General features: G+C 40.4%; 1 protein-coding gene across 7 annotated transcripts in view; it reads left to right on the top strand.

Annotated features, from left to right (window-relative positions):
• Positions 1-27125, top strand: part of RABGAP1L (RAB GTPase activating protein 1 like) — a 229957-nt gene that overhangs the window by 153682 nt on the left and 49150 nt on the right. For 6 of the 7 annotated variants that reach the window (XM_058808736.1, XM_058808733.1, XM_058808734.1 and 3 more), the window contains one exon: positions 18729-18857. In XM_058808736.1, the coding sequence (XP_058664719.1) occupies positions 18729-18857 (129 nt within the window). Of the gene's footprint in view, positions 1-11600; positions 11803-18728; positions 18858-27125 lie in introns of those variants that run through there. The other variant, XM_058808739.1, reaches the window with a different exon arrangement.

Raw genomic sequence — 27125 nt, 5'->3', positions numbered from 1 at the left:
TCAATTTAATTATGAAAGCTTTGGGACCACCTGCTGCTGTGAGAGTGAAGGGTTGAACCAAGGTTAGCAGCAGAACAAGTGTTTAGAAAATATAACTTTGGAAAGAATTCATGGGTGTCATACAGCAAACAAGGAATTTTTTTCCTGCTGAGCAATTAGCCCAGTTTCTTTTAACCACAAGTGTTCAGTCTTCATTTTATATATACCCCATGACATGCTGCTTGTCCAGTTGACTGTTTCTATTTGGATATTTCAGAAGAAAATTGTGACATTCGCATTCTCTGAAAAATGCCTTCGCCCAGGATTTTTCTCCTGGGAAGCTGAGACGCCTCAGAGAAAAGGAAAACAATTCTTATCTCATTTGCTTCTCCTGTGTTTTGCTCATGTGGAATGTGTTTGGAGATTGTTTACCCACAGGTGATTGTTTCATTGGATTCTGCTGTGAGTTGTTTTGACTCTTTGGCCAATCAGGGCCAAGCTGTGTCAAGACTTTGGGAAGTTTTCAATATTATCTTTTCAGCATTGTGTAAATATCCTTCCTGTATTCCTCAATATAGTTTAGTATAACATTCTTTATTACAATATAATATCATAAAATAATACATTAACCTTCTAAGAACATAAAGTGAAATTCATCATTCTTTCTTCATCAGGACACCCTGCAAATACAATAGAAAATTCAATAATGTAAATTTTAACTCTTATTTATAACTATTTTCTAAGTTAAAGAGTTGGGTTTAATTCTGCTTGTGGCAGTCATAGTACTTCTTCTTGCATGTGTATGCTGTAGCTGCCTGTTTTAGAAGTAATAGACACTAAAAAAATGGTAAAGGAGGTTTTACGAGACAAAGTATTTCTGTAGTGCAGCCAAACAAAGAAAATTGAGGTAAGAAAGGTAAGATTCTAAATCAGAAACACTCACCTAAGAGCACAGTTCCACAGTGGCATGGAGGTGGAGCTGGTGCTTACATAAAATTGAATTAGCATTCTAATTTTCTTTCAGCAAGAATTGCTCTTCTGTTAGGGAAGAAAATAGTTGAGAATGAAGTCACTTTTGTCCTATTCAAATGTGTTCATAATCTCTCCTAATCATGAGGAGCAAAGTGGTTTAGTGTGGTGCTCTTTTCAAGTTCTAGAACCTGAATATGCTGCAGAAAAACTGCTTTAAAAACTGCATTTCAAAGCTCTTGTCTGTCTCTGATTCTGCAGTGAATGAAAACAACTCCTAAGGATTTGTTCTTTATTAAAAGAGAGCAATTATTCTCTCATCCACAATCTCTTGGATTAGTTTAAATTTGGATAAGGGAATACTGAAGCTGTTATTGTGGAAATGCCACTTTCCTTGCTTCTAGTGAATTGTGTGCATCCAAATCCCTCACTAAATAGCAGTAGAAGAGAAGCTTTTATCTGGAACTCTCCTGCACCCACGGCTGTGTCTCACAGGGAGTGCTGTTAGTTTGGACACAACAGCGCTACTTCTGTGACCAATTGCCTGAGACATCTTGGTGCAGTCATCCTCAGAAAATAAACATTTGAGACACGGAGGAATCCCTCCTCTTCCCTTCTCCCACACCCTGAGTATGCTTGCAGCAATGAACACTTGGAGGATTAAAGCTCTTTAGCTGTGAAAACCAAGTTTGGGCATTAATCTGATTTCTTATCAAAGGCAGACATGGAGTTCTGTTCTGTAGAATCCAAATGTGCTGCACAGCCTGCTCAGGGTCCCCAGCTGGTGGCACTGTCTCACACTGGGAGTCACTGACTTGCATCATGTAGGGACTGCATCTGAATTACCCTTCTGCATCCTCAGCTGCTGGAAATCCTGACTCCTCATCTCTCATTTTCTGAGCAGTGGAAAATGCAATGAAGCACTGGCATGTGAAGAGAACCCCAGTGTGGAAAAAGGCAGCATAAAAATCTGTGGTTTAAAACAACCCAACAAACAGCATTGATGTTTTAATTTTTAAAATCCATTTAAGGTGATTAATGAGAATGACAGGGAATAATATACCCTTCCAGTGCCAGCACACTTCCTAATCCCATGTGTCATCAGCTAGTTTGTTTCTTTGCTGGAAATTATAAGCATTAAAATCCTCACGTATGCTAAGAAAAAGAAATAAATTGTAAGCTTCCTTTCTTATTTTAGTATTTCATAGAATCATAGAATGTCCTGAGCTGTAGGGGACCCCCAAGAACCATCCAAGTCCAGCTCCTGTCCCTGCCCAGACCCCCCAACAATCCCACCTTGTTCATCCCTTGGAGCATTGTCCAAACCCTCCTGGAGCTCTGGCAGCCTTGGGGCTGTGCCCGTTACCTGGGGAGCCTGGGCAGTGCCAGCACCCTCTGGGGAAGAACCTTTTCCTAATATCTAACCTAAACTGTGGTGTTGTGAGGTCCTCAGGACGAGGTGAGAGATGAGAATTTGACTCCATGTTCTCAGAAGGCTGATTTATTTTATTATATTATATTAAAAGAAAATGCTATACTACCACTATACTAAACTATAGAGAAAAGATACAGACAGAATGGTAAAAAAGAATGAATAATAAAAACCCCTGACTGACCAGAGTCCCGACACAGCTGGCTGTGATTGGTCATTAAGTCAACACAATTCACATGGAACCAATCAAAGATGCACCTGTTGGTAAGCAGCCTCCAGACCACATTCCAAGCAATCAGATAATTATTGTTTTCATTTCTTTTCTGAGGCTTCTCAGGAGAAAAATCCTGGGCAAAGGAGTTTTTTCAGAAAATATCATGGTGGCACTAAACCACCCCTGACCCACCTGCAGCTGTTCCCTGGGGCCTGTCACTGGTCACCAGAGGGATTTCCCTGATTCATTCTTAAATCTTGTTTATGGTCTTAGAACTTGGCAAAACTAGCTAAAGGCAAACTTTATTTTGGAATTAGCAAACTGAGACAAGAATTAAACAAGGCAAGAAGATTTGGAAAATATAATTCAGGAAAAAAATTCATGATTGTGCAGAATTCAGGGTCTAGATTCACTGTTGTGGCTGTTAATTCCTGAAAAGGCAGGGAAGAGCATGTGGTCACTGGAAATGTAACAGTGAACCAGAGGCTTTAAAAATAGGTGCACGGCCAAACCTTTCATTTTTAGAGTTCATGTCCTCATCCTCCTGAAGTGTGTGATCCACAATACTTAAGCTCAGTTTTGCTTACTGAGTTTTAATCTGTGTGACTGTTAAAAAATATGTTGCTTAATGCTAGAGGAAAGCCATAGTTCTGATCAGGAAGGTTTATAGTACTGAAAAGAAAATGGGTAGAAAGGAGTGAGAAATGTTTTTGTTACTGCTTGTGTTTTCCAGCCAGTGCTTTGTTATCTTAGAGAGATTTACTCTGGTCCCTATAATATCTTAAACCCAGTACTTTTCTGCATTTTTCCTTGAATTCAGGTCAAGATGAGCAGCATTTCTAATGGGCCTTGTGAGTTCTGACACTCACTCCTCCTCTCTGCATGTGATAGGTGATACCTGAGTGTTACACAAATAGGAGAGTTGTGTTTCTTGGTTATTTCTGCTGGCACCTTTCAGTCTCAAAGCCCTTTGTGTCAGTCAGTGTCCCAGACATCAGGGAGCACTATCCCAACTACAATGGCAGGGATGGCAGATGTAGATTCTAAAAGAAAATGTGTCCAAATTACCTTGGTTAAAGAGGGTTATTTATTACCTTTATTTCATTCTGTATCTGGACTGAAAAGACCTCTGGGGCTGAAGAACTGCTTCTCTGCTCTGTTGTGTCATTATGTGATACAGCATCTATTTTAGAACCTGCACCAGCAGCTTTCAGAACTGTGCTGGAAGGCAATTTCTCTTAGTCCTGATGAGATTTATTACTGATGGTTTTACCCTCAGCTACTCTTACATCAGCATTGTCCTTCAACCTAAACAGTTCCCTTCCAGCACCACTCCCACTTGCTTTTATCACCTTGAAATGTTGATAGATCCCATTCACATTGTTTATTAAATAACCCAGTGCTCTCAGTGTTGTTGAACTCCTGTGCATCTTCTGCATCACCTCCAGGGTGACTGGATCTTTAACAGGAGTCACATCATGTTGTATTTTCTTATTTCTAAAGAATTTTGCTCTGATAACTCTGAGGACTGTGTTGTGCTCTTATGTTTGTGTGAAATATTATTCCTGACTAACCAGAGGGTTCCACAAATACTTTGTCCCAACCTTAGAAGGGAATTTGTGTAATAGCAAAAATTCTGAATGAAATTGGGCTGTACGTCTGTATACATTCACATTTCAATTCTTAAGGAACGCATCATCAATTGTAGGTTTTCTTTCTTCACTTTGTCTTCCTTGGGCAGACATGTGACCTAACCCCTCTCAGATTTTACCCAGATCAGTTCTCTCCTGAATTTCCACTTCCACCAGAACCTTCAAATCAGATCTGAAATTTTGTTCTGTGTTAAAGGCACAGTTTAAAAATTTCTCCTTGTGAGAAGTGGAGGTAGTCAGAGCAGTCCTCTGTCTTTGAGCACCTTAAGTCCTGCTGATCATGGGAAAGTTCTACCCTTTCATTCCCTCAGGGGAATATGTGGCTGCCAGTGGAAACTGAAATGACCAGTGGGACATCCCTTGGGATTGTGCCTCCCTTGATCATCTGCTCCTGAAATTATCACTTGCCACAATCTAGCCTGGGGCATTAATGTTTCAAAAGTAGTCTTGTCTTTTAAGGAAATGAAAAAGGAAAAACACAAGGGATTCAAGTCATCACAGCAAGTAAGAAAATCAGTTTTATCCTTTATATGAAAGCAAGCAATATAAGAAAAAGTTTGAGTGACCAACTTGTTCCATATCTTACAGAAATTCTGTGTAATCGTATTGGCTAAGCCTCTGAAGGCAGTGAAGACTGCATGGGTGCTTGTTTTAGGTAAAACTTGCATATTGCCAATGCAGATAATTCAGAAATGTCAATTACCTTTGAGTCAGGAATGAAATTATGGCAATTACTGTAATTTTTGAGAAGTATCAGATGAAAAGTGCACTAAGACTGTAGGTAATGTGACTTAGGCCTTGTGTTGAAGAGTTTTGATTCTTGCTCTGTTCTTTCTTTGCATTTGCAATGGCTTGAGGAGCCTGAACTGATTTTTAAGTCAGCATTGCTTTAGACCAGTAGTTGACAAAGTGACAAGCAGAACTTCTTTCCAGCCAGAACTGGGTTTGATTCTAGGTGAGCTGGTTTAGTCTGCTGTAGAATTGCATTACATTTTCAAAAGGCTCTTCTCAAGGAAAAAATCAGAAATATCCACAGTAGAATCAAAGGCAAAATAGATGTCCTTTATTTTTATATCACCTTTTTTATATCTTCTTCATGTAACTGATTCCAGCTAAGAACTGACACCTGAGGAAGTGAAGAGGATCCTGAATTCTTTGGAGCTAGAGATCAGAACCATCTGTTCTCCAAATTCAGGCTTTAAGAGGCTCTCAGAGTACTGGTTTTGTATTTTTAATTGAAGATTTCCTTAAATTTTAAGTTTTGCTGGGCTAAATAATTCTTCCCACAGACCTACTTTCTCTACCCCAAAAACCTCTCTTGGGTGACTTTTGGAGATTATGTCTTTAGAAAGAGAAATCTGTGCTTGAAAATGTCCAGATTCATTCAACTTCCAGACCACTGATTTTCCAGCCTTAATATAACAAATTTTCTCTTTTTACAAGTCCACATTTATTTGTGTGTTGAAAATCCATCCTGTGCTGATTAGTTAGTCTCTCTGCCCATTTGATCTCCTCACACCTAAAATCAGTTCTACTCCAATTCGGTCAATGTTCACCCTAAGTTTTGAATTTTGAGGGTGGAGAGATACTCCCTTTTCAAAAAGAAGATTGATAGCAGAGAAAATAACATGAATTTTGTTGACCTGAATGTCCTTAGCAGCACTGAACTGTGATTTATATATTAATGATTCCTATTATATCATGTGTTGGTAATTTCTAGATGTTGGAAAGATAAGATGGTGTTTTCAAGGTTACATACAGTTCTGACTGAAACCATTATTTTTATTATAATTATTTTAAATAATTATTAAATATTTATACATAAAAATAAATATTATAATTATTTTAAGTATAATTTAAATATAGTGTGTCTATTTCATGTACCTAGTAAATCTTATCATTCTTTGGGAAAATATTTTCTTCAAGATTGTGATTGAAGTGAATGAAAACATACAAATCATCATTCCACACCAGCCTTGTACTGGCTTGTCTACCCCAGTGTCTCATTGCCAGCAGCAGATATGTGGGAAAGACTTCTAAGAATTTTCTTTTGCCTCTGGCAATTTATGTCTTGAAAACTCTGAGAAAAAAGTGGTGTCTCATGTTTAATAATTCTGCATGGATTGTTATTTCATGGCCTTTTTTTGCTGGCTTTTTGAACACGTGAGTGAGTACCGCAGAGATTTTCTGAGTTTAATGATTATTTTGTTTTCTTTGGACCCTGTGACTTTCATGTGAGGTTCCTGTGTCAGCAGGCATTTTGGACACTTGCTATCTCTTCATTTTCTCCACTACACTCAGGACTTTATAAGGCAGCAATTTCTGTTTTCAAGGCTTAATAATCACAGTCTGTTCTTATCTGCTCCTTTTGGAGCCTTCTGATTCTCTCTAAATACTTCTCCATTTCTGTTATCCCTCTTTTGAAAAGGGAGGATCAGCATGGTGAATGATGCCAGAGAAGAATCCCACATGAAATTACTAAAGAATAATGGTGTTCTCTGGTTAGATCTCTGCTCTTCCCCTGTCAGCTCCCACCATTTGATGCATTTTGTTGACCTCCACTGTGCACTGATCTGATATTTTCATAGGACTCTCCTCAGTGAGTCCCAAGATCCATTTCTGAGTAGCAATTGTCAGCTCTCAGTCTATCATTTATGTGGAAAATTGATGCTGTTCTCCGTATGTATCAATTTAGATTTATCTGCATTGACTTTCCTTGGCTGTTCTGCTGCCCAGTCACTCAGTCTTTTATGGCCCTTCTGCAGTTCTTTATTGTAACCCCTGTCTTTAAATCCCTGAATAATTTAGGAGATCTGCAGACAATCATCCCATCCTTCCCCCTCTTTCCAAGGTGTTCAGGAACCAACCAGGATGGATCCCTGCTGGAACCTGCTGTGGAAACCAGTTGGTTTCATGTGTTCTCTCCTTTGCTAAATCCAGATTACACAGCTTTAATTACCCCTGAAGAATAGAAAACACAAAGTAATTTCTGCTAAGAGGTAAATTCTTACTGTGGCCATGATGTCATTCATGTGGACTTTCAGAGCTGTTCTGGTGCTGAACGTCTTATCCTTTGACAGGAGTAGACTAATGTCACTGTCTTGTTTTCTGAAAAATCCCTTTGCCAGGATTTCTTCTCCTGGGAAGCTGAGAAGTCTCAGGGAAAAATTATCTTGTTTACTTCTCCAGTGTTTTGCTGCTTTGGAATGTGGTTGGAGATTGTTTATCCAACATGTGAATTGTTTTAATTTAATGACCAATCACAGTCAGCTGTGTTGGGACTCTGGAAGGAGTCAAAAGTTTTTCATTAGTATCTTGTTAAGCCTTCTGTAAAGTGTCTTTTCTTTATTCTTTAGTATAGTTTTAGTATAGCATAACATAACACAATCCTTCTAAGAGCATGGAGTCAGATTCATCAATTCCTCCTTCATGCTGAGTACCCTGAAAATACCACAGACTTCAAATATAACCTTTTTTCTTCCCATCTTAGTCTATTTAGCTTTTCAAAGTCAGTCATTTTTGCCACGAAAATACAGAGATTTAATATTTTAAAATGCAGAGATTTATAAAGGACTGCCCATCAAGATCCTTGGTATCTTGGTACAGAACATAAATAATTTCAAGTAATATTCTGTATGTTTTTGTTTACTGTGAGACTATTTTGGCATTAATTTCTTCTGAGTTCAGTGGGCCTCAGCTGTGTGAGTCTGAACTGCATCAGAGCTGTGTGAGTGAGCAGGCATTTCATGGATAGGAAGGCCAGAAACAGAATTTACCTGCACTTACAGACCAGATAGACCATGAGATGGAAGTCAAAGCATGAGTAATGTGTGTTTATCCTCCGATATCTTAGTTTCTGCCTTAGTTATTACCTTTTTGGTCATTTTTAGATTTTAAATTCACTTCAGTCAGGCCCTTCTGAAGAATTTGAGACAGCAATCCAATGGCATACATGAAGGAAAAATCACAATTCCTGGTCAGACATGGATAAAAATAAGATGTGTGTTCAGTGGGGATATCGAAATAAATAAGAATGGTAGGAAATCTAAAAATCCGAATGATGATTTACAGTTACACTGTGTGAAAGGAATTGCTGAAAAACATGGAACAATGGATTTCAGCTGATAAAATTAAGGAGATTTTTTGGTCAAGCCTTGGAAGTTTTTGTATTTGAAACCTCTTCTGTAAAAAAATCCAGGCCTGATGTAGAAAATATAGTGATGGTAGTAGACTACATCTCTTGGGAAAATAATCCTGCAGGTAATTTTCCTCATTCCTAAAAAATTGCCCCTCATTTATAACCTGAATTCACCTGGCTTTCCCCTTTAACTATTGGATCGCATTACAAATTTTTAGACTTCCAGACTTTTTTTAATCATCAGTTAATACCATTTTTCATAGGCCTAGACCTTAACCAAAATAAACCAAACCTGAATTTCTGTCAGAGCTATTAGCTGATTAAAGTCTGATTTACACAAGAATTAAAGGCTTTTGACACTGCTGGTGCTCTGAATTCCCCATACTGTTGGGGTCACTGGTGGCTCTGTGCCTGGTCAGTTCTGTAATTCTTCCCAGCACTTCCAGTGCTCTTACTTTTTCCTTTTTAATGTTTTAAGCAAGGTTTTCATTCACATAGAACAGCAGAACATGATGTTTCTAGAATATCATGCTGACCAGCATGTGTTTAACATAGAATTCAGAAATAGGCAAAGGTGCCTCCTTTCCTTTAAACCCTTTCCCTACAAACATTTCTGGTGTGTAAGCTGTGCTGGGTTGGGCACCTGTGTGCAGAGTCACAGGCTGAAAAAGAAACCTGAGTCTCTGGAGCTGTGTGTGGGTGGAGCTTGGAAGGAATGGGTTCCCATCCTGGCCACAGCCTTAAACTGGAATGAAATGTGTGTTGGTTGTGGCTTCTGTGCACAAGGCCCTCAGTGAACACCTGCATCTCAGCCTGGCAGAGCTGCAGCAGCCTTTGCAGATTTTCACCTGCAGAACACTGGTTTTTAAGCTGGGGGATTTAAATCAACTGGCAGAGCACCATCTGTGCTAGCAGCCTGTTCACTGCTGCGCATCTGCAGGGCCTTCAGCTGAGTCAATCCTGCATCATCATCCTTGAGGCCCCATTGGCATCTTCTGGTGCCTTGGACCTCTGACTTCTGCTTTAATGCTTTTCCCAACTCCTTCATGTGTCACCTCAAGCCAGCATCTTCAAATATCACTCCCTATCACCCTATATATTAAAATACAGATTAAATAAATTAAAATTCTTAGTATAATTATACGCAGTTCACTTTTCACTCAATGACTTCCACATTTTATCTACTCATAAATATATTTATTACTTTAAATCAGTGACCTCATCCTATGAATATTTACTTTCTATTAGTATTTGAAGTAAATCTGCTTTTTTCTTGATATGTTAGGAAAATTATTTTTAGAGTTAAAATATACAGTTACAGAACTGTTTGCCATTGATGTGGTTTAGAGCTTCTCACAATATTTTAAATTATGAGCTTTATGTTAGAAATGTGGAGTATTTCTGTCTATTGCAATTGGAAAGCATTTGGAAATGGGTGTTGTTCTGTTACACACCCCATTTAATGGTGAGGCTAAAACGAAGGAGCATAAAGATGTGAAAAACGCCGATCACTTGTTTTTAAATTTTTGAAAGTTTAATAGTAATAAAATGGTTATAAAAATAGTAATACAACTAGAGTAATAATAATTGTGACAATTTGGATTAGGACAACATGAGACATTAAAAACAAAGAGTTAGGGACAGTCCAGGTACTTTTTTCTGGGCAGCACAAGCCCGAAAAAGGACACCCGTTAACAGAGGATTAACCCTTAAAAACAACAGCCTGTTGCATATTTATACACCTCATACATGATGCATAAATTCCATTCAAACACAGCATTCTGTCTGGTCATCATCTGCTTCTTCCTCTGAATTCTAACAGTGCCTTCGAGGCGGGAAGAAGTTAGTTTCTTCTGATAATGGAGCAATAAATTCTCTTTCTCTGAAAGATTCAGGTGTCCTGTGGCTGCTATCTCGCTGCCGGTCCTTTCTTTAAAAAAAGTACTCTACATAGCATAGTTTCTATTTTAACATTTCTTATAACCTAAAACCGATTATTGTGATCTTTAACACAATACTTAAGAGAATTAATGCAGCATTACTTTCTAACACAACACATAATATTCATGTTAATATTTGCCAAAAGCCAATCATAAACAGTCATTTTTCACCAAGCCATGTTTTCCAAGCCAGCCGTGCGAGCTGGAGCAGCACCTGCCGTGCTGCCTGTGGCAGATGGCCGAGGCAGGTGGGCCGTGCTCGGCACAGGGAGGTGCCCGGGCCGCTCCAGGTGTGACATCATTGCATTCTGCTCACAAACGTGCGCCGCTTTTCTAGAATCCATGCAAACGCATGTGCTGACATCACTCCCTGTGTGCCCATCGCCTCCGGGATTAGAAGCACCTCCCGAGGGCGCAGCGCTGGTGTTTTACATGACTGAGTTTCAGCCACAGACGGGCTGGGCTGTGTGTGACTCCCCGGGCGCATCCCCCCAGCCTGGCCCCACTCCGGTGGCCATTGGCAGGGTTGGGGTGCCCTGCCCCACCCACCCCGTGGCTGTTTCATCATTGCCAAGCAGGCTGCATGTACGAGCGATTCCATCGGCTGGGAGGCCGATCCCTCCCCGCTAAAGGAGCCTGAAAGGATGCGGCTGATGTGCTGCTGATGGAACAGAGAGAGCCCAGCAGCGAGCTGGCGGAGGGTGGGAGCCGTCCGTCCGTCCGTGCTCACTATTGGTTTCTTATTACGGCATTCTCCCCCTGAGAGGCTCCCGGTGCCCAGGCACCCCCTCCTCCTCCTTCTCCTGTTTCCCCTCCTCCTGCTGCTCCCAGCCCCCCTTTCCCACCCGTTCGTGGCTGATGCTGAGCTGTGGGAGCGGGATTGCAATGAGCTCATCCTTTTCTCTGTGCAGCCTCACAACTGCCCGGGCTCTGCTGCCCTTCCCGGCTCCCGCACACCCGCACTGAGCCCCCGCCGCTCGCCCTTGCTCTGCTCCCAGCACAGCTGCTCCGTCCGTGCTCGTTCCCTGCCATTTTCCTGCTTTTTATGTGCATTTTTAGATCCATGGTTTCTCTGGTTTGTTTTTCAAATCTCCTTCGGACTCTGGCTGAGCCAGCACGGTGGATCATATTTTTCCTTGATTCTTAGCAAAGATGCTTTTCTCCTCCTAAGAGGCTAAAGGGGCGTTGCTGGAGCAGCCATCCAAACCCATTCCAGAGACTGGAGGCTGGCTCTCCTCATCTTGCACTTTTGGAAATTGCCGTTCATAAAGCCTGTTCTTCTCACTCTGGATTCTTACTACTTGCTGCTCATGGAAGAAGGGGTACCTTGCAAAAGCCCGGCTCCCAAGCTCACCCCACCTGCCAAGAAGTCCCAGGACATGCACGACGAGAGGAGCAAGCTGGTGAATGAATACGCGTGTCGGGTGCTGGAACTTCTGGGCATGGGGCATCGCCTCTTTGTGCCTCGGCTGCTTGCGGTGAGATCACCTTTTCATGAAATGAATTCCTTGGGAATTGGCCATTCACCCTCCCAACCCTGCCTCTGCCCCCAGGAGGGATGAGAGGGCTCCTGTTTTTTCCTCTCAGCTCTTCATAATCCATCTCTTAAGCACTGAGTCCTTCTCTCTGATGTTAGCTCAGCAAGGCTGGACTCTAGTCCTGCTAATGGGGACCAGTGCCACTCCTTAACTAGCTTGAAGGATCATCACCCCGGGCTGAATCATAAAAAAACCATCTTTTCTAAATCCCTGAGTGCTTTTGTTCTCAGTAATGATTCCAGATAAGCAGTGTGCCCAGTCACCTTCTAGGTACTGACGCCAAGTGCATTAATGGTCAGCATTTCAGATTTTATACTTTTCACATCATAGATTGGCTTTAAAGACTCATCATTTAAATCAGGCTGTGGTGATGCATTTTGGCTTTCATCTGTTTCTGTGTTTGGTTTTGGAAAGACAGTTGACAGTATGTAAAAAAGTTGAAAATGCCTGTGTAGAATGATCTGGGAAATAAATTGTTAAGGGTGTTTTCATCCATCATGGCAAATGCTGTCTGTGTGGGGGGTGCCTGCAGTTGGTGTGCCATGCTATGGCACAGAGAACACGCTTTTATCATTTCTGCTGCTGTACAAAGCAGCCTCAAGCCTATAAAAGAGTGGCAAATCTGGGAGTCAGTGCTTGTACCTGGCTGTGTCTGCTCAGGGTGCTGTAACCACACCTGGCTGCAGCTCTGTCCCTGGCCTGGCACACCAGAATGGCATTTCTGTGTGATCCATGGGAACACAGTCCTTTCCTGCTCCCCCTCATTTCCTATGGTGCCTTTCCTTTATCCCCACACCCATATTGTGGCTATATGCAGTGACCTGTCCATTTTTTTCATCCTGCTGAACCCATCCTTGGTGCTGCTCAGGATCCACAGGAATCCATGTGCTCTGTGTGTTACAACCTGTTCAGTGGTACAGACAGCGTGGGCGCTTGGAACACTGTGTCCCTGCTCTAGGAGATATCAAATAAAAATAAAAAATTCACATTGCTACAGTGCAGCTGGATCTGGGGATTTACAGTCACTTGTAGAACTGTGTCTAGTCCCTGATGATGCATGGTTTGAGCTGCTGGGTGTGTTATCATTATTCCAGTTATCTCCCAGTGTACAAAAACACTCATCCTGCTGATGGTTTCTTGGGCAAGGGCTGCCAGATCACCCTGAATTGTGCTGTGATGAGCTCTAAGGAAAGCAGAGACAAAACCACCCAGCTCTTTTTCACCTGACTTAACCAGGCTTTGTATCTGGCCCATGGAAACACCAGGCAATTTGACATCCCTCATCTTCAGGCAGTTTGGCTTTGCTGAGTGGCATAGTATTGTTTATTAAAAGGAAATAAAGAGTGTGAAAAGGTAAAATAACACAAATAGTGCTTTGTGTCATGAGAGAGACTTGACTTGCAGAGTCAATGTGATTCCCTGTCAGGCTTTATTAGTCAAATGTGCCTGTCCTGACAACAGGCCTTTTGACACACACCCTTCTCAGAAAGGAGAGACTGTGTTCTGATAATATGTTAAAAATGAGACATCTCTAAGGACCAGGAATTTGTACTTTAATCAGTACTGAAGATCCTTCAAAACATCAGTGTTTCATAAAATTAAACACTTTTTTTCTTTTTTTTTAATATGCATAGCTTCTCTCTCTGCTGCGGTTTTGGGAATAAATGCCTGGGTTGGGTAGAGCATGTGTCGTTGCAGTGTTATGTGATAAATACAATCTAGAACCTCTGTGCCAGTCTTAGAAAAATTCTGATCACCTCCTACCTGACCACACTTGTGGGCAGTAGAACAGCACCAGTTCTGGGGGTTTGCTCCCTTTGGAATGACCCAGAGTGGGTGAAGCCAGGAGATTTTCTTACCCACCTGCGTCAGTTCTGTGTGTGGCAGAATGAACTTTGCCGTGTCAGTTTGGAGCTGCATAGAAAGGCAGGGCTGAAGAGGGATTCACTGAGTGTGCACAAGATCAGTGCTGTGGTTGTGGATCCCAGCTCTCCACTCACAAACCTTGAGGTGTTGTTTGTATTTTTTCCACAGCATTTTTGTACCAGTGTGTTAACAGAGGGCATGGATTTAATTTAGGAAAATAAGTGTTTGATAATACAGCATAAAAGATGCCAGCAAAGGAGTTTGGTGTATTGCCCTAGAAGTGTGTTCTGATGTTACTGCAGCACAGTTTTGCCCACCAAACTTGTGCAGGCCTGGAGCCCGAGTTTACCCAGCACAGAAGGTCAGGGGTTTTACACTTTCTCTGTGAAATGTAAATTTCACTGGGCAGCTCTCAGCTCTGTGGCTCCTGTCAAGGGGCAGCACAGAGCAAAGTCCTGCAGCATGCAGCACTGCACTCTGGGTCAGCAATAAATAGCTTGTGTACCTTGGTTTTACTGATTTTTTCTCTGGTTATGGCACAGAGAACATGCTTTTATCTATCTGTGTATCTTCTTTAAGAAGTTAAAACCAGAAAGTTTGTTTAAGAAGTTAAAATCTCTGCGTTATAGGCATTAAATAACAAAAGATACTTATATATTATATATATTATATATATATTATTTATATCTATATAATATATAGATTTATAATATCATATTATATATAATTTATGCTACATATATTTATGTAAATAAATATTGTATGTACATATATTTATATATATAAATATATGTATATACATTTATACATTTTATGTACATAGAGATATGTATGTATTTTATATATAAACATAAATATATTTGTGTATAGGTGTATAAACATATACATGTATGAATATATATATTCATAAATTTCATGTTTATATATATAAATACTGTAAAATTGGAGGATGCTTACAAATATTTTGAGTGTGCCAGAAGCAAATTTAATAGTAAAGTATGGCCAGGTTCTTTTCAGTCTTCAACTTCTTGGCCTCATTTCTGACACATGTTCAATAAAGTGTAAAACAGGTGGTTTATGCTCACTGACATTCTACAGTAATCTAAACAGATACCAAAATTCCATGGAAATAAGTAATTTTCATCTGTTTTTACGAAGGAGGAAGAACTAAGTTAAGGATGTGCAGTGTGGTTCATCCAAAATTTCTTCTACTATGTTGGTTCCCAAGAGGGAATAGGAGTTTTGATAGAGTCAGTAATAAATGAAGCTGCAGGATTAATAATTCAAGGCAGAGAAATTAAATTAAAGAAAAAAAATCTAAGGCTTTTCCCTTTGTCTTAATCACAGTTTCTTAAATATTTTGGGGAAAGTAGTAGTTTATTTACTAAAAAAAAAATAACTAAAAAAAATAATTAGCATCATTTAAGGCTTTCAAGTTCTGTTCTTGCTTTTTGAACATTTGCTGTTTTTCCAAACTTTACCTTTAGATTTGAAAGCTTTGCTGATACTTTTGGGAAAGGGCTTTTCCTAATTTTCAACTCATTCAAGATAATTTTATGACTGTATTGAAATACTTAAGTGATGTGGGAAGAACATTTGAGAACATACTTAGTCAAACCCTAGAATGCAAACAGAGCCTTGGTGTCATAATTGACTCTCTTTATTTGCTTGGGTTTAAAAATATATTTTAATCAAAAATATGTTTATTTTAAAATAACATACATAATAATAAAAACTTTCCTGAAGTTCCCAAATGCACAAAAATTCAATGCACCTGCCAAACTTTAATGATTAACTCATTAAACTTACAGATTGTTTAGTAAGAGAAATCAGCTGTTTAGAAATCAGCTGTTGATGAGTTTCAGGAGTTGAGTGACTTCAACCAAGGATTTACAAATCTCTGCCTTTCAAACAGCTGCCAGAAGTTTCCAGAGGAATCTTTATAATTTATTGATTAAAGTCACAAAACGTCAAGAAATGTGAGTCCTGGGGTGCCAAAATTTCTTTTTTTCACTTTTTTTCTTGGGATTTAATAGTTTTCTTGTGAAACTAGTATTTTGATGAACAGATGATTTTAAGGAAATGAAAATATTTTCAGTGAAGTGGAAGGAACTGACATGCCTGAGCTCTATCACTCATTTAATCAACTTGTACAATTTGATGGTTTGCAGTTTTCACAACTATAATATTAGTTCAGCAAACTCTGTTAGAGAAGTTCTTAGTTCCATGATCTTATGGGATTTTATTTGACTACAGATTTTTCAGCATGGAGAACTTGAAGTTGTCAAATATTACAGTTTAATAAATGTAATTTGTTGAGGACTGGTAAAAATAGTACTATGACAATGATTCAAGCAGAGGCCTGGGAAAAATAAATCTGATTTGAAATGTTTTACATAGAATTTCTGTAAAGGGAGGGGATTGGATGTGCAGGAGCATCCCAAGAAGGCAAATTGGCAGTGTAATTGGGAAGTCTGTTTGAATTGTTTAGTGATGGCAGATACCAGCATGGCTGAGAACAAAGGAACAAAGATGAGCTGGGTGTCAAAATAGATTTTTCGGGACAGTAGTAAAAATTTCTTCACTGGAGGGGTGCTCAGGTATTGTAACAGGTTGCCTGGGGAAGTGATGAAAGAATTCCAAAGATGTGCAAATGTGGCACTTAGGAGCATGGTTTAGCAGTGGACTTGGCAGTTCTGGGTAAATGCTTGGGCTTGATGATCTTAGAGGGCTTTTCCAACCTTAACAATTCTATGATCCCATGAAACCTTTACTGCTTTTCCACCACTGTTATCCACTGAACTTCCCTGGAAGCCCTTGGGTTCCAGCATGGGTTTGGCAGAGGTGCTGGGCACAACCAGCTGCTCCCACCACACTCAACAGCTTCCAACAACCAGCCCAGTGATCTGGCTTTAAGTGTGGCAGGAGCATTGACAGCCTCAGGAAGACTCATCCAGGGTAAGTGTGATGTTGGCCATGGTGGATCTAATTCATCCCATACCCAGCTTTCTGTCAACACTTCAGCCTCATCAGATTGGGCCTCAGCCAAGTTGTGCAGCTGCCAACGATTGTGGACAGAATCAGATGGGATGGTTTGTAAAGCTGAACATTTCATGATTGTGGATGGGATGGTTTGTAAAGGTGAACATTTCATGATTGTGGCCAGGATCAGATGGGATAGTTTGTAAAGCTGAACATTTCTGGTTGTGCATGGGATCAGATGAGATGATTTGTAAAGGTGAATGTGGACAGATTCAGATGGGATAGTTCGTAAAGGTGAAGATTTCGTGATTGTGGACAGGATCAGATGGGATGGTTTGTAAAGCTGAACATGTCATGGCTGTGGACAGGATCAGATGGGATGGTTTGTAAAGCTGAAGCACTTGGAGGTGCTGATGGTTTGTTTCTCATCAATACCCCCAAGGCAGCTTTTCCTGGGTCCTTGCAGTGATGACCCAGCAGCTTCTTCAGCAGTGAACAAGAGGAGGATCAAGCAGATCTTGGGTGAACTCAATAAGGAAAGAAAAGAACAGAGCTGGACATGGACTGGAAAAGGGCCTGGAGTGACAGGACAAGGGACAATGGCTTCAAATTGCCAGAGGACTGGGTTAGATTAGATATTGGGAAGAAATTCTTCCCTGTGAAGATGGGGAGGCCCTCTGCAGAGGTTGCCCAGAGAATCTGTGACTGCCCCACCTGTGGAAATGTCCAAGGCCAGGTTGGATGGGGCTTGGAGCAGCTTGGAATGGTGGAAGGTGTCCCTGTAATGGCAGGGGGTTGGAATGAGGTGGCCTTTAAGGTCCCTTTCAGCCCAAGCCACTGTGGGATTCTCTGGATTCAAGTGGATAACAACACAGTTAAGAATCAAACTTTGAACAGATGTGTGTGTAATGTACCCACTGTGTGTAATGAGGCAAAAAATGACACTGGGTGTTTGTTCCTCATGAAAAGCAGAGGATGCTCACATGGAAATGTTGGCATACATGGAAATAGTGGTGGTGGTGGTACATGAGCAATTAATTCAGCAATTAACCAAAATTAACCTTAACCAAAAGTGCCTGTGTTGCTGCTGAGGTATTTGCAGTTACACACATTACATGGTGTAGATCTCCACCATATGAGTACCTATGTTGACAGAATTTTGTTTACTTTTTCTGGGCTAAAACCCTTGAAATTCGCATTTTTGAGATGATGTCCTGAATGTCTTGTCAAGATCTTCAGTTTCTGTGAATCATTTAAAGGAACTATCCCAAGGCTTGGGATTTGTACCTTCTGAACTCTTGGTGCAGGTCTCGGTAACCTGGAGGATGGATACATCTGTCCCTGTGAATCACATGGCTCTGTCAGGGACTGAAGTGGATTCATGGTGAATGTGTAACATCTTTTGAGCTTTTAGACTTCATACCACTGAGAGGTCCAGGAGTATGGCAGATGTAGAAATAAACGTGTAGAATGTTTTCTGGCACGGTGTTCTTTGAGAAATTGTGTCACAGACTTCAGCACATTGACTTGCTGATGCTTTATATGAATCATGTGCTTCTGCTTTTCATGTCTGTGACTATACATACATTAAATATATGTACTTTGTCTTTTTAAGGCAGTACCATGAGAATCAGTAATGGACTAATGCACAAGCTTTCCAGGAAATATAGGAATTTCTCATAGGTTTTGGTTGTTTGCTTGTTGGTTTTGTTTTGTTTTTTTCTCTTCGCTGACATCTTGACAGGCTGAGCCAGAATCCCTTTCTTACCTGGCAGGTATAGAGGAATAAAATCCATTCCCATGTTGCAGTCCTCCATGCTGCCCTGCCTAGGATTCCTTGGATGGGCTTTTGCCTCTGTTTTATGAAGCAGAGTTAAAAGAGCTGATTTCAAGGAGGATGACTTAGAGCTAATGTGAATATTGGTGGTCTGGAATGCATCCAGTAAATGACAAATCAAGTAGAAGAGCGTGACTGCGTGTTCCCAGGGTTTACTGTAGTTCCCTGTGTTTGATTGCAGACCTCCAAAGAGGACCTTCTCCAGGCTGATTTTGAAGGAGCTTTAAAATTCTTCAGGGTTCAGTTGCCCAAGAGGTACAGAGCTGAGGAGAACGCCCGGAGACTCATGGAACAAGCTTGCAATATCAAGGTAAGGATGTACTTCATTGCTTCTCATTCAGCCAGGAGTTCCTACTCTACAGAAGGAGTAAAATGCAACGTTAAGAATGGCAGTAGCATGTGCAAAGTAAAGAAATTAAATCACTGCTTTATTGCTGTTATATATGTTTGTATAATTACTCACACACCTTCTGTCTTTAAAGAAAGTGAATCTGTGACCTTTTCTCTCTTTGTCTACTTGGGTACAAACTAATAATTAAAACAGAAAAATGGTGCATCATCAACAATTATCAAAACTCACTAATTCCTTATTTGTTTTATAAACAGTCACTGCAGTAAACCAATTAATCACTGTAGGATAATCATGCAAACAAAGCTCAGATATTATTTGTTTTACTCAGAAGCTGTTAATCTGCTGAGTGCTGTGTATAATACACTTGAATTGAGGTAGAAATGAGTTTTGTTTGTATATCAAGCTTACCAAGACAGAATATGTTTTTATATTCTACCTTACCCAAGATTCTGCTGTCAGAAGTCAGGCTACTCTGAACTTACTGACTACAAGTAGTGGACTTGAACAAAATTAGAGAAGCATAACTGTAAGCTGTTGAGGGTGGAAACCTGTTTAAAATGGCTGCAGAGGTTCATAAAGTGGTCATTTGGAAGGTCCTGGATTTTTTTTTTTTTTTGATTGAAATATGTATTGCTATGGGGGGGCTTAATGTTTGATCATGGAGAAAAAGTGTTTTAGTAATTTCTTGGAATGTGAGCTCTGATGGGAAGTGCATGTTTGATGTGGCCCAGTGATGCACAGAGAACTTCCCACTAGGAAGAATGTTCCTGCAACACTCTGCCTCTTTTTATCTCTCTCAATATATTTGTTAATTTCCTTTGTGCTGCTTTATTTCATCATTTATTAAGCAAGGGCTTTTTCCCTTCTGGTTAAAACACTGATCTTGTGAAAAAATAGGCCTTGCCATCTGAATGCTTATTCCAGCCAAGGAAAAGAAGATCTGTACAAATGTTTTAGTAAAATTGTACTTGAATATCAACTCTGCTGCTGAAAGAGACTATTTGTGAGTACAAGGCTGCAGTTTGATGTTTAGTATTTCCTCTGCTTGGTTGTTGAAGATGAGTAATTTAAGGACTTAGCAAGTACAGGAGAATTACTGTACTTAGCAAGTACAGTATCTTTATGCTACTTACTCAGTGTTTATTTTCTCATGAGAGGTTCAAGTAGAAGTCTTCATGGTACCTATTGGAAGAACTATTTGTCAATTTTCTCATGCCTTTCTCCTTTTCTTGTGCATTATATTGTATACCACATGATGTTATTTGTTATTAGTTTTTCATTTAGTGTTGAATGTGTGTGTATGTGATGTGCTTTATTGGGAGAGTATTTTTAAATGCACCTGAGGCATTTGAAATGCACCTGATGCTCAGTGCTCAGGGTTCAGCACCTGGGGCCAGCTGTGGGAAAAGTGTGACATTCTGAACTGTTAGTTGACAGGGAGGGGTAGGGTTTGACAGATTTATTTCACTGCATACACAGGATTTCACACACTGGATTCTGGTTAAGAGAAAAGCTCAGGTGAGTGTAGCAAATGTGGAGTCAAGTCACCCCCTGTGTGTTAGAGAAGTGTGTGGGGATTAGTAGGAATTACTGAAAAGGAGGGAGAATTCAGAGCCAAGATTTTGGACTGTCAGGGGTGGGAAAAAGAGGGAGGTTGAAGTCACCTCCTGCTGTGTCAGTAACTGCTGCTCTGGTGTGATTAGAGTTGGGCTCTGCTGACTTCCTGGGTATACAACTCATCCTGTAAGAGGCTTCAGGAACTCAATGTGAGGAACTCAGCACAAGATCATGTTGGAGGGAGGGTGAAACTTAAATTCAATGAGTTTGTGTCCCCAGACTTGCGCCCTTGCCACAGGTGCCACTCATCCCCATGGTCACTGGAGCATCTCTCTGGCCATGGTCTCTGGTGTGGGGTGATGATGAGGAGCAGTGGCTTTGGAGTCCTCAGTGTGTCCCAGGATCCTCTTAACTGCTGACAGTAAATTGGCTTTTGGACATGTTTTTTGTACTGTCTAGGAAGGACAGGAACATGTTGCCTGTGAAAAACGCCAATCACTTGTTTTTAAAATTTTAGAAGTTTAATAGTAATAAAATGGTTATAAAAATAGTAATATAATTAGAGTAATAATAATTTGGGCAATTTGGATTTGGACAATATGAGACAATAAAAACAAAGAGTTAGGGACAGTCCGGGTATCTTTTTTGGGGCAAAATAAGCCCGAAAAAGGACCAACATTAACAGAGGATTAACCCTTAAAAGCAACAGCCTGTTGCATATTCATACACCTCATACATGATGCATAAATTCCATTCAAACACAAGATTCTGTCTGGTCAGTGTCAACTTCTTCCTCTGAATCCTAACAGCACCTTCTAGGTGGGAAAAAGTTTGTTTCTTCTGATAATGGAGCAATAAATTCTCTTTCTCTGAATGATTCAGGTGTCCTGTGGCTGCTATCTCGCTGTGAGTCCTTTCTTTAAAAAAAGTACCCTACATGGCATAGTTTCTATTTTAACATTTTTTATAACCTAAAACTATATTTAACACACTACTTAAGAAAATTAATACAGCATCACTTTCTAACACAACACATATAATATTCATTTGAATATTTGCGAAAAGCCAATCATAAAATACACAATTTTCACATTGCCCTTGTGGTTCTGGAGTCTCTATCTGTGAAGACACCCAAAACACAGATTGCCCTGAGCGAGCTGCTGTAGGTCACTCTCCTTTAAAGGGTGGTTTAGACAAGACATCCTCCAGAGATCACTTCCAACCTGAACTAGTCCATGATTCTATAATTAGACATTAGAATAATTGAATTTATTTACCACCAGGTGCTAGTAATTGCAGGAGCTGGCATGCTCAAACAGGAGATTTTTGTCTTGCTCATCACCAGTGGTGGAGTCCCAGGCAACACAGAGGTTGTGTGAAGAGCATAGTCTGTCTTGTTGAATGGAGCAAAATTTGTTCTGTTAAAAAAAAAGCCAAACCAGACCCTTAAACTGCTTTTTTGTGTTGTATGAAAGAGGCACTGTGTGTCTTTCCACTGCTTGTGGGCTGTATTAGTACTTGTAGACTAAACAATAGAGGGTTTTAGAGCAAGTATTGCACAGTAAGTGAATGGAGGATTTTCTTTGGATTTCTCAGCATAAAAACTTAAAAACAGAACTGTGTTGTAGCCAGGGTTCGTAATAAGCTGCATCTTTTCCCGTGTTTCTTTTAATTTTGTTCCCACATTACTGCAAAACAAAACAAGAGTTTAACATGTAATAAAAATCTACCTTTCCTTGCTTACTTTTTTCTTGAGCTTTAGCTGAGCTACTTCTTTCTAGTCCTGCAGAAGGTAAATTTAAAACTACTTGATGCTTTTTCTCCTTAATTTCACAACTTTTCAGTGAGTTCAGGATGTAACCCTTGGATTTTGAAAGTGCTGTATTGGAAATAGTTCTATCATACTGCTTTTTGGGGAAAAAAAGGATTGGTATCTGTCTTTCTCTCAAGAGTAGATCTGCAAATACAAAGGAAAAAGCTGCTATTAAATGAAATTTCTGTGTAGAATGTGCTAGAGAATATCTTTTTCAATTAAGAATTATTTTTTGTGGTTATTCACTAGGTCTGGATTTCAGTCATTTACTAGTAAATCCCTGGGAACATCAGTGGAATTAGAATTAACAGTAGTGTTTTCCTCCAGAGCTTGTTGGGTCATATTCCATTGTTGAAGAGCATTTTGAACTAATTCATACTATGAAATTATAGGGCCTAAAAATAATATAGCCTGGATTTGTAATCATAGAAGGATTTTTATGCTTATGCTTTGGGGAGGGTTTTCTTACTTTCCTCATTTTCCTGTCTCAACAAGATTTTTCATAAGTTTTTCTGTGTCTCTGGAAGCCCAATTTGATAAATGAATGAATGAAGTAAGACACTCTTCTAAATATCATGAAAGTTAATCCAAATGATGCTATTTTATGAAAACATCTGACAAATTCTTCTTACAACATCTGCCTCAGTTGCCTTTTGCATCTTCTTGCAGTTTCTCTTGCACAGATGTGTGTGTGTCCTAAAGAAGTTGTAATGAGCTTGGATTTTAATAGAGAAGTCCCATTCCTCTGTTCTTCCACCTGGCTTCAGGCAGGAGAGGTGTGGAACAGGAGGAAGTCTCACTGGGAGATCTACTTCATATGAACATTCCCTGGATTGTCATTTTCCGGTGAATTCAGGAAGTTGTGCCAGTTCTCCATGACTGTCCCGTGGCATTTGGAAATGAGCAGAGCTGACATTCAGCATGTGGTAGCTCTGGAAATTCAGAATGTGTTCCATTGCAGCTCTGGAAATGCCATGAGGTTGAGTGTACCAGATGGATAGGTGGGGACATCTCAGAATTACCTGTGGGATGTGCTCCTGTGCCCAGGGAAGGTGAGGTGAACATGTGGGATGAGATACACAGGGAAGGTTGTTCTGTAGCATCTCTAGAGACACCTCCTGTTACATGGCTCAGGCCCTGCAGTTGTGGTCTCATCTTTCACCATCCTCAGCAGCAGGAAAGATCTCAAACACTTTTTCTAGGAGAAGTTTCTCCCAACCATGTAAATCTCCCTTCTGGACAATATTGGGCCTCCCAGCAGCATTATGAGGTTGCTGCTCTCAGCACCTTCAGTAAGACCAGCAATTGGCCCTGAATAAAAATGGTGCCTTTCCCAGTGCAAAGCAACCACACACATTTTTGTCATCTCTCACTGTACTGCCAAGGCTGTCACCCACAGCTGGAGCTGGCACCAGGGCTGTGGATAATAGCAGAGTCAAGGAGAACAGGCTGCAGTGGCAGGAACTGTGCTAAGCTTCTTCTCATTCCAGAATTGTTCCTTGATGACATTTAAAGCAGCTTTACTTTATAATGTTGCCATTTAAATGTTTTCAGTTGAGAGTGGTGATTTGAAGATCACACCTTACTGGCGGGGATGACTGACTGGCTTCCCACCTCTGTTATCTTCTATCTGGATAAGATTTTTTTACAAGCATGGTTTAACTCACCTGTTGATTTATGTGAGTTTCAGTGGGTAGGATTAAAAATAGCTGGTTTGCTCTCTCACTTCTCTCTAGAGCATTTCCTCTCTCTGTGCTTATCTCTGTGTATGTGTACTTATCAAGATACTTGGAGGTCTTGCTATCACAGTAAGACAACACAAATGCAATAGAAAAGCAAAGGAGGTCACTGCAGAAAGGCCCTGAAGCTGCACAAGCATTGGTTCTACCAGTGTTGTATCTATTCAACCTTCCAGTATAAAGGACAGGTTAAAAATTGCACATTTATCAACTTCTTCAAAAAAGGCCAAACCAAATTGAAAAGGATTTGGTTTAGATCTATAGAAAACCCTGCTTGTATGCAATTTCTTACTAAAAGCCAATGATCAATTGGCCTTATTATGTCTGTGCTGTTATCTCTGAAGTGCAGATCCACTTGTCCTGGTGACAAGGGTCATGGTTTTTAATTCCTGTCCTGTTTGCAGCTCCAGCTTCCTTCTTTCTGCTCAGCTTTGTGGTGTAGGGCACTGCAATGAGCCAGCGTCTGGAAATCACATGAAAGTGCCTGCAGTGGAGTTCGATATTAAATGTGATTGTAATCTTGGTAATAAGTGTTAACACCATAGAAAGGAATGTTGTTAATTTAAAACAGCAGTTTAGGCTTGAAATGTTTATTTATTTTAGCTTATAATACTTATTTAATATTCCAGTGAGCAGGCATTGTTCCCAGCAGTGAGGCGATATTTTCATGGTGTTTAAGCATTAGTAAAACTGTTCAGTTATTATATTTTGTTTGGTTGATTTGTCTTTTTTTCATTTGCACTGAGTTGGTATTATAGGGGACATCAGGTATGTCATTAATTCTTTATCAATAGGAAAGGAATATAATGTTATTATAATTATTAGTTAAGTATAATCACATTTTAACAATTTAAAGTAGTTCTGCAGCCTGACTCAATACAAGTATTTTGGTGTCTTTGTATTAGTCACTAGTTGACATTTGCACTTGAGCAGTGGCATCAACCAGAGCAGTGTTGCAGGTAAAAGTTTTCAAAGAACTGTAAAAGTTTGAGGTGGAAAAGCTGATACAAACATTTATTGTCTCTATCCCCAGCAGTTGTATCACTTTGCCCAAATTCTCAGTGGTTTCATTCAGCAAGGTAAGGAGGGCACCTGAAAGCTGCTCCGTGGTTCAGCACAGCACCTAAATCATTTTGTTCCCCTTGGTGCCATCAGGAGTCAGGGCTTTCAGTGTGATAACAGTTTCTGCTCCAAAGGGAGCAGCAGAGCATCCTCAGCAGAGCCTCCTGGCCTGAGCTTCTTGAATCTGGCTCCTTCCCTGGATGAAAACCAGCGGCTTTCCATCCTTGGGTCTGGAAATAGTACAGAGAGCAGGAGATGGAGGTGGCAGGAGTCACACTGTTTGACAGCTCTGTGTTCTGGCATCTTTGCCAGAATGTGTCTGAAATAACTCAGCTCTAGAAGTAAGAGGAAGTGAACCTTTTTCCCCAGCTGAACTCCAGTCCCAGCTGCAGGTTGGCTGGAGCATTGACTCACCCCCTGTGAGGTGACACATTAAAATAGCTCATACAAAGTTCTCTCCTTGCAGTGGAGTATGTTGAGGATTAGCAGTGTCTGCAGTTCCTACTGACAGTACAATGCTCATATTAGTTTTTTAGAGAAGAAGGTTTCAACTCTCTTCCTTTGGAGGAAGCAAACCCAGTGAGTGATTTTCCCAAAGAATACCTTGAGTTTGACTGTGGAGAAAGCCTGTGGTGATGGTGCCTGGCAGGTTTGCAGGTCTCATTCTCCCAGTAAGACGATCTCCTTTTTAAAGACACTTCTGTGATGCAAAAGAGGCTGTAGAGGAAGAAATGTCTCCCAGCATCAGCCCTTACAACTATAATGAAAAGGAACAACACACAGGATTTCACATTTTGTGGGGAAAGAGGTGTAGGTAAAAGTGCAGATGCAGAAATGCCTGGAAACAAGCTGTGCACCCCATGTTTATGCTGGCAGAGAAGTGTTCTTTGATGCTGACTTAAACATCAACAAAACTGTTGAGACTTAAGATGGCAAAATCTCCCTGGAGGTGGGAATTTCTCTGTGCTTCTCTTGGATATCTTTCAGGCATTTAGGTCTGAAGGAGCAGGTAGCAGCTTGGCAGTATTTAGCATAGTAATTCTGAGGAAATGTATTTTTTAATATGCAATGACACTGGGGCCAAGGCATAACCCTTGCCAGTCAAAGTTATGGTGTTGTCTGTGACCCTGAAAAATATATCTTCTTTTTTTAGAACTTAACTCCTGTGACCTGAGAAACTCTGAATTCTCTCCTCTGAACAGCAGAGGAAGAAGCTCTGTTGTCTGCTGGGAGTTCAGGGCACCCACAGAGAATTTTTTTTTTTATTTCTTAAGTCTAGAAGTCTTAGAATACATGCATTGGGAAGTGATGGTGTTTAGGGGAAAAAATTCAAGCTGCCTTTTGTCTTTTTTGATCAGCCATTATGGTATGTGTACTTCTCAGACAAGTTGTGGTTATTTAATTCCTGCAGATGTAACAGAATAAAAAAATTGAGTTTTTGAAAACAGCCATGGGTGGGTTTTGGTGTGGCTGTGCCATCCCTTGAAGTGTCCAAGGCCAGGCTGGGCAGGGCTTGGAGCCACCTGTGGAAGGTGTCCCTGCCAGGGCAGAGGGGTGGAACAAGAGGAGATTTAAGATCTCTCCCAGCCCAAACCACTCTGTGATCCCCACTCTGTGATCCCATTCTGTGCTTCTCTGTTGCAGAAAGCTCCAATAATCTAGAGCTAATGGCCAATGCCCACAGTGACTCAGGGGGAAAGCAGAGATTCACTCTCAGTGTAGCACAGACAACAGTTGGGATGGGATATTGGGTTCATTTTGGTTTTTGACAAATTAAAGGAGGTGACAAATTCTGAAGCACTGTGCTATGCTGAGACCTAGAGCTAAACTTGTAAAAATAATTGGGAGGAGAAGGAAAAGAAAAGGGAAAGCCTAACAATTTTCCCTTATTTCCCCCAGGGCTTTTGCAAATAAACAGAAGATGCACTGGGGGCACTGTCTTCTTGTATTTTTGCTGGTGTTTGATTTCTCAGGCACCTGCACTTGGAGTTATTTCTCTGCTTTGAAAATAAGGGGACAAACCAAACTAAGTATAGGAGATAGTGACTGCATTTC

Source organism: Ammospiza caudacuta, chromosome 7 (genome assembly GCF_027887145.1).
Source record: "Ammospiza caudacuta isolate bAmmCau1 chromosome 7, bAmmCau1.pri, whole genome shotgun sequence".
Taxonomy (NCBI): Eukaryota; Metazoa; Chordata; class Aves; order Passeriformes; family Passerellidae; genus Ammospiza; species Ammospiza caudacuta.
The sequence above is the reverse complement of the archived record's forward strand: the minus strand, read 5'-3'. Positions and strand labels throughout refer to the sequence as shown.